We start from the raw sequence: 8,728 nt of genomic DNA, 5'->3' as shown, positions 1-8,728 counted from the left end.
TGCTGCCCTCTGGCTGGAGCCTGAAAGAATAAAATTTGAATATATACTTGGGTGCATGACATGATCACCTTGACTTGCTGGAGACATGTTAGCTAACAAATTCAATTCTCTTTTCATATCTCATGAAACATGAAGCCTGGTTAGAAGCATGGCATTTCCAAATAGAAAATGAGTTACTGTATGAAGGGGTTTGTAGCTTTTGTATTATTTTTTGGATCCTACATCACAAAAGAGATCAAGTTATGATGTGTACCAGGGGTATGAGGTACCTCCATTTCTCATTGCATACATTCAACATAAAATTTTCCTGAGCAATGATATTATAGAGTTTCACTACATTTTCACTGTGTCCCTAGTGTTCCATTACATTATATGTCTAACTGTAGCTGTACACCACTTTTTCTGACTGCTTTGCTACTCTGTTTCTTCTGGTATATTTTCTTCCATACACTCACCATGGATAGATTTCTCTCATTAAAAATATTGTGAAAAAGTAAATGATAAAAAATAAAAATGATGATAAAGCTATTATTATTTTAAAAGCATCATTATTAAAAATAATGATTAAAAATAATTTTTAATCTCCTAAAATATATAGCGTAGCAGTCTGTTCAATGATCTCACAGCAACATGGGACCCAGCAAACAATGAAAACGAGCCATCCTATTACAGCTGTAAACACTGTGAACATACCATGCATCAGTATAGACTATCTTAGTGCATCATAAATTACACTGTGGAGTCCCTTATCAAAACACTGCCACTTTCCATGGTCATCTACCTGGCTCCAGTTTCATTCTCTCTAACACTCTGACGTATTCCAGATCATCTAATCTAAATTTTTCTTTATGAAAACCTGCTGCTATGTTTTAACTGTAACATATAGGAAGAAAAGATAGTATTCTGCTCCTTAGCTACATCCTCTACATGCCTGAAAACCATTAGGAAAACCTGTATTCTGTCTCCACTTTCTGAGCTACACAATTCAGTTATTTCTAGTAAATAGGTCCTACCTAGATGTATTCACTTACTTTGGTGCCCAGATTTTCTCCAATAAATCTGCATGTCTTTGAAGTGTGTCACCTTATTACCAAATACTGAGAAGAATTTAATTGAGCAAAATGATCAGGTTTTTGTTCTTGCAAGCTATAGCCTTGTTAATATTTCCTGATCTGCCTCTTCTATGCAATGCTGAGCTGGTGAAGACACAGCCAGATTCCTCTCTGAACAAGCACAAACTGAGGCTCCTCACATCCTTGTCTCAGTGTAGTATCCTGCATTTACTCTTATTCAAGTACATATTTCTCCCTTGAGGCCCCACTCTGGAAGTGTTCAACTCCACACTGAGTGAAGCTCCAAGAAAACCTGTTCTAGAGGAAAGTGTCTCTGCCCAATGCAAGGGGCTTGTAACTAGATGACTATTAAGACTCCTTTTAACTCAAACCATTCTACGGTTCTATGATTTTATGAAATCCTATGAAAAATCATCAAGAGCATATGCAAGATTACGGATGCCAGGGTTTTTTTTATTTTATAACACTACACTTATTTATATTATCTAACTAATAATGCTCTAGACATTGACCTCAGACCTGTAGAAGAGTGAAGTGTACTTTCAGGCAACACTTGAAGATCAAATGTTAATGATACAACACTCAATAATAATTAACTTCAGCTGAGCAGAGTGAAGTAATTAACTTTTTCTTGTTGTCTTTCTAAGGAATATGCATGAAAACTTAGTTGGGGATACATGCAAATTTAAAATTCATTTGAAATAAGTTGAAATAAATGTTTTTGTGCTTTCTGACAGAATTGGAGTTACTCTATTTTGATTACATAGCATATATTTAGGAAAAGGTATTGAACAATATTGACCAAAATTTGGGACCCACTAGCTTCAGACTCCATCTGTGAACTTTGTAGTTTAAAAAAAATATCATTCATTTGCCAGAAACATGAAATGTTTTCATTTAATCATATATCAATGTCTTTTCAGAGTATGAGTCATCAAGGAGTATGAGTCACTACTTAGAAAATACCTGTAGGTTTATTTTACTGGTTTACCTTATCTCATTATAACTGATTATAACTTGTAGAACATCAGAACATTAGACACCTGAGGTTTTTTGGTTTATAAATAATGGCTTTCTGTCAATCTAGTCAGGTAGTTGGACATACAGCAAGAGGTTTAGTTATGATGTTATTTTTTCAATGTTGTGATAAGAAAATATATGGATAATATATGTAGTATATATCATAAACTTCATGTTTATTAAATTCAGTTGTATATATTTTTTAAGTGAAGGTATACAGTGGCATATAAATTATAAATCCAAGACAAATGAGAAAATGTCTTATAAACCCACACCAACGAATAACTATTAATCTGTGTGACTACTGAGACTAAATATTAAGTATGCTAAGTAAGCTCTCTGAGCAAGTAAATAATTTTTATGTGTGTCTTCTGCCAAGAGTTTGTGAAAATGGTAAGTAACCAGAAAGAGAAGAGAGAAGTCAGATTTACAGAGCCCCCGAAGAAGTGCTTGGGCAGCAGCAGATTTTTTTTCAGAATGGGAAATTCTGCTTAAATGCAAGGCTATGCAAATATATGCCCAATGCAAATTAGCCTCTAGCAAAGAAAAATATTCCCCTATATGCCTGAAAATTGGGCATTCAAAAATGTATCATGAGAGTAAGAGGGAGAATCAAATCCACACACCAATCACAGACATGGGAATTCATCGTGTTTCTTTAGGTTATTTATTTCTTCATGCTACCTGAGTATATAACGAGTTCTTTGGAATCACACAAAAAGCTTTAGCATACCAGGTGCTACATTTCAAGTACAATACTTTGTAGAGGAAGAATGGAAGATCCATCAGTAGGCAAGTAGCACATTCCTGTTCACACCTTCCTAATTCTGCAAGTTGACAGAGGCATTGACTGAATCTTGTTTTTACTCCACTGATGACCAAACTTTCACTGACAAATTCCTACACATAGATCAAAATATTGTGACAAGAAAAAGAACACCAGAAATCATTGTTAATGCAGAGGTGGTGTAAGAAACAAAAGTTATCTTTAATAATAAAGGATGACAGCAGTAACAAGAACAAAGAGCAAATCTAAACCTCACCTCCTGCTATTCCTAAAAAATATTTTTCTTTACACTAGCTGCCATTTCTAATTTTAGGATTGGGTCTTTTGTCCCTCTATTTTAACCACGAATTTTCAATCTCTGAATTTGCATCTTAAATGTTTCTTTCTTATTTCAACTTACTCTTTCTGCTCCTCTCCTCAGTTGTTTTCTGCATGCTTGATAAAATCAAGTTTCCTAAAAAGTACAGTTTAAGCTCTAAATTCTCTGGCTTTTTTGACTTTTTTTTTCCTCATTTGCCATTTTAATCTGAATTAACCCATTAACCATCAAAACAGATATAAAACCAACTCATTTTTTATTGCACAGTGGCCTGACACTGCTGACTTACTATTACTATTCCCTCTTCAAGTCACCATTTGATTTCTTTTAATATTTTTATTAACTATAATTCTTGAAAACTCCATTCAGCAGCAGAATTCATGATGTATAGATTACTATATAATCCATCCTATCTTTTTTATTTATATCCATTAAGATACTGATTCCTGCCTCTCAGGTCCTACAGCCTCAGTCCTTTGCCCCTCTCTCTACAATGTTCATTGTTCTAGCTTAGGTTTTAAATCGAACTCATATTCTTTTGGTTTAGCAACCCATCAGTTACTGAATAGGCTGGAACAAATCCCATAACCATACTGAACACAAAATTCCCCGCCTTCCCCAGTTCTAAACCCCACTCCTCATCACTATCCTCATCACTCCCATTTTTCTGCATGTTATATGGTCCTGTTACAGTTGAATAGTTGCTCTTCTCCATTTCACGTTCTCTTTTCTTCTTTTCACCAGCAGGTCTGCCAAAAAAAACTCCACCTGTTTCTTAAAAGCTTGTTAATGTCACTTCATTAATATATCAGCTTTGTGCTGCATGATTGTATATGGACAATTAAGTGTAATTAACATGTACTGTACAAAGGAGGGGGGGAAATCCCAAAGCATTAAAAAGTTTTTAAATATATTTAAAACTAATTTCAAGAATCTGAGCCATTCACTGTATGCATTTACACAGCACCACTACAGAAGAGTGCTCCTTCTAAATAAAATATCCCAGGCATTTATTCCTTTCACTATCCATTTCTTCAGTTTCTAACTCATAATGTTTCATGGCAACAAAGTATCGGATAAAAGTTTCGCCTAATGCTTCCGTAATGCACGTATCTTTCTCGAGTGCAACCAGAGCATCTTCTAGTTTCAGAGGGATAGAGGAGTGTTTCAGATCAGCAGTGTGATCTTCCTCCTCAAGCATATCATCATACCTGAGTCCTCTCTTTACTCCATCTAGACCTGCAGCAATAGTAGCAGCAAGGACCAGGTATGGGTTTGCTGCAGCAGAACTTAATTTATTCTCCATGTAAGTGCCTTTTCCACCATGGCATTTGACATTAAAGGCACAGCTGTTATCATTATATGCCCACTTTGCATTTACAGTCTCTTTTGATTCTTTACTGTATTTGGAATAAGACTTGCGGCAGCTGGTGGTAGGAGCCATCAGGCAGCTGATAGCTGCCGTGTGTGCCAAGAGACCTGACAACCAGTTTATTCCAAGCTCTGAGAGCTCCTCAACTCCATAACCGGCAGAAAACAAATTCTTCTGGCCATTCAGATCCCACAGGCTGTGTGATAGAGCCCCCGAATTGTAGAATCCTGATTCTGAGAAAAAGCTAGCCACGTAGTTATACTTCTTAGCCACCTCTTTAAGGCCTGTTCTGAATGTGAAGGCACTGTCAGCTGCATCTAGGCCAAATGCTGGATGAAAAGTGATCTCCATTTGCCCAGGCCCACTGGAAGAAGAAAAGCTTTCAATGTTGGCACCAGCATAATACATTCCTTCAATGAGCTCCTGAATGAAAGTCTGGTCATGGTTATTTAGTATCGTGGCTGCAGGAAAGGATATTGTCTTTGAATTTACAACCTCAGTAATGCCATAAATACAAAATTCATAAGTGAATGCAGAGTGCAAAGAAAAACCATTGTCCTGAAGCTGGCTCAGCTGTTTCTTGGCAATGTGCCTTGGGGAGGTCATTAGTGGGGTGCCCAGCACGGTGAAGGAATCACATATCACTCTTGCAGTCTGCTCAGTCCAGGGTAGTATTCGAAATGTCGATAAATCAGGGTTCAGAATTATGTCACAATTGAAATTGGTTGCATTTATGTACTCTAATTCATTATCTTTAGGATTCAGCGTCAGTTCAAGGTAACTTCTGGGCATGGCAATACCATGAATTGCTTTCTCCTAAACACAGAGCAGAATGACATATTACCAAACCAGAAAACAGCTCAACAGTATTTTTATGGATGTAAAAGACATAAAATTCAGATTCTCAGGTAGAACAATGATATTTTCATAAAAGAACACTAAAATGCAGTGATCACTGATGTGAAGGGTAAGAGCCAGTTGCTGTGTCTTTATAAAGCAGACAACTTTCTGCAAGATTCTTATGAAAACTGTGCCATCAATGATCATTTTTAAAATTTCCATAAAGGACAAAAAAATTGTTCAACACTTTTCTTGCATGGTGTTTATATAATTATGGGTATCACCAGTTAGATGCATACTTTGCAAGTCAGACTTTTATCTATAGTTAGTCTATTTTACTACCATTTTTTTAAGTAGACCCAAGTGACCACACAAGACTCATATGAATTCATTTCAGGCTGTAACTTCTCTTTAAATACTGTTTTTCAGATGCAATATTTAACAGAAAAATCTCACTTTCTAGACTTAAAAAGTTTGGGGCAAAATGCAGACAACACTTACAGGTGACAAAAATTCATAATTATACTTTCTTCTCCATTTGAACAGAAAGTGTCAACTGATGAAAATTAAATGCAGATAAGACCCCAAGGAAGGATCATCTACCTTTGATCAAGCACATTTACAAATTCCCTTACGATCAAACATTTTTCTGATGAAAGCTGCAATTAGGCCAAGTTCTATCAAGTGAAATTTGGCTCATATTTACATCTTACCTTTACTCTTCTAAGGGAAAAAATTGCCATTTGCGTGAGCAGAGGAGACAGAACAAACCCAGAAAGGAGAAATCTCAGAGCAGAAAATAGCCAATTTTGCATTTTCATATGGAAACTGCGTATGGTGGCTTCTCTTAATATGAATGAATGAATGAATGAATGAATGAATGAATGAATGAATGAATGAATGAATGAATGAATGAAGTCTGTCTTCTTTTAAGCAGGTGGCAGTCAACAGTATCAATGTGTGACACCCATAACCAAACTCTGATGATCCCTGCTCCAAGATGTCTAAGCTGTCCCTTTGGTACTGAAAAAGGTATCAAAGGTGACTACCCCATAGTAGTACCTCTCCCTCCTTGAACACTGCTACCTAATTTATCCTGCTTCCTGATTGGATTTTTATTTCCTGAATCATTACTATGGCAAATATTGCTGTTAAATCATTGTGCAACTCAATGATATTTTCCTATCTTATTGATAATTATGACAATTTCATAACTAAAATTATTGTATTTTCAGTCATTTTATTTCTTTCAGTGTTTACTCCTTTCTTTTTTTCAATTTAGAAATGTTTGGCAAACTAAAATTTTTATAACATGTTGAATCTGAAAAGATATTTCTGAGGGAAGAGATAATTAGAACTTCAAAGAACTGAAATTATTAGCCTTATCTAATTAGATTACTATTTGGAGGAAAGGAGGAATAAATTATTGTAGTGATGAAAGGAGTCTAGATCCTTTGGGAACATGAGCAAGGGTAGGGAACAGATAATTTGCTCTAAGTTGGAGTTGCTGCCTGCAGTATGAAAAAATATATAATTTAAGGATGGGGGCATGAAAACACATAAAGATACAACTAGAAACTAAAAACTTACTTGAAAAAAACGAGAAGGAACATTCTTTGATCTTGACACACCATGGAGGTCTATTGATTCAAATCTGACAAACTGCACGTTGTCCCTGGCCATCTGCTGCTTAATAAATTCAATATGAGAGAACAGGTAAAGGAGAGTTGGGTTTCCGAGGCCGTTTATGTCAGGGTCTCTGTTGAATGCTAGAAGTGAAGAGGAGTGTTCACGTCAAACAAAATGATGAATGCTGGAATAAGGCTCTCCTAAAAAGTGCAACAGTAGGAAATTGTGGCATGGGGTGTAAAAACAGAAATGACAAAAAGATATGGATAACGAGAGAGTTTTGCAGATAAACACAAGTATTTTGCCCTGACATCCTGTATAAAATACCTTATTTTTTGAATGGTCTGTAGTTTAAACTCTTTTTCAAGTTAAGAAGAGAACACATGGTAAAACCAGGAATTTATGAGGTTTGTTGAGGGGTTTTAGGAGCAAAAGCAGTAACTGGATACCTATTTCCCACTGAAAACTGACAGAATACAGGTGCTGTTTCTTCAATGACTTCTTAAAGTGTGTTGATACAGAAACATAATAAAAAGGCACTTGTCTTCTACTAAACCTTTCTCAAGGCCTCTTGAGGAGGATTACTTTCTTCTCCAGCACAGGCAGTGACTTTTAAGGGAAGTTTAGGCATTTATACATTTGCTGTTATGGAGTCATCAACTGTATTGCAGAAGCTGTAGGGCACTATAAACTTCTTGACATGAAGGCAATAACACCTGAGTACAGCTTCTATAACAGTGCAGAGAGATAGGCACAGAAACTTCCTTTCTCCAACCTCAATCTCTCAGCCTGCTTTTCTTTGAAGTATCTATGCATTGTTTTTATTCAAGTTAAACTATATAAGGCATCAACTTCCACTTGATACAATAAACTAAAACAACCAAGAGTAAAATTTTATATTAACAGGCAAAAAATTGGGGAAAATATATTTCTTTTCACATTTCTGGGAGAAAAGTGTTCCATTCTGAGGATGTGCGCAGATGAATTTATGCAGAAGTTTCAAATCCACAGTGAAAGATCACCAACAGCAAGCATTCACTGCCACCACCGTTCAAGTGGAGGTTTAAAGCTTCATGCTGATGCGCTTTTAAGGTTGGTGGATCCATCCCAATCTCTCCAGTAGAAAAGTACCCAAACTAGAGCAGATCTCCTCTAGCAGGAGCCAGCAGGCACAAACACAGCTTTTTGACCTCTCCTTTGGGGCGTAGGACTGCCAGTTGCAAGGCTTTAATAAGGCTCAGCAGATGGCCCAGCGCAAGGCTGTCAGATTATTCCCTGAGAAGGCCACAAATTCATCTGTAGTCACAGACTTCTCAGAATCTTTGAGTATTACTGGAGCATCCTCCAGCTTAGATGGCAAGAAGGATACTTTAGGTCAGTCAAGTAAGAAAAAGTTAATAACAGTGCTTCCTGAGGAATGGCAGCTGAAAGCACAGAACAAATTTTAAGTCAGTAGGAGAACAGAGTAAAAATTGAGCAGAAAGAAAATAATTTTGTCACATTCACTTCTCTTCACGACATCTTTCTCTTTGGCCTGTTTCAGCTCTAAATTCCTTATGGAAATAACTTTTTCATCCCCAATGTCTTCTATGAGCACTGGGGCAATATGCCCTTTAAAAGATGAGCATTAAATAAGGAAGTCCTATTTAATAGTTTCGTGTAACACTCACTCTGTTGCAGGTGCTGCC

At 36.4% G+C, this 8,728-nt stretch overlaps 1 protein-coding gene across 3 annotated transcripts in view; it reads right to left on the bottom strand.

Moving 5' to 3' along the window:
• Positions 1–3,815: 3,815 nt before the first annotated feature.
• Positions 3,816–8,728, bottom strand: part of LGSN (lengsin, lens protein with glutamine synthetase domain) — a 60,709-nt gene continuing 55,796 nt past the window's right edge. For all 3 annotated transcript variants that reach the window (XM_036380652.1, XM_036380653.1, XM_054514347.1), the window contains 2 exons: positions 7,002–7,180; positions 3,816–5,387 (listed from right to left, as the gene is read on the bottom strand). In XM_036380652.1, the coding sequence (XP_036236545.1) occupies positions 4,188–5,387; positions 7,002–7,180 (1,379 nt within the window). In that variant the 3' untranslated portion in view covers positions 3,816–4,187. The remainder of the gene's footprint in view (positions 5,388–7,001; positions 7,181–8,728) is intronic.

The sequence above is a fragment of the Molothrus ater genome, chromosome 3, assembly GCF_012460135.2.
Source record: "Molothrus ater isolate BHLD 08-10-18 breed brown headed cowbird chromosome 3, BPBGC_Mater_1.1, whole genome shotgun sequence".
In the NCBI taxonomy this organism is placed as follows: Eukaryota; Metazoa; Chordata; class Aves; order Passeriformes; family Icteridae; genus Molothrus; species Molothrus ater.
This window is presented reverse-complemented; position numbering and strand designations above follow the sequence as displayed.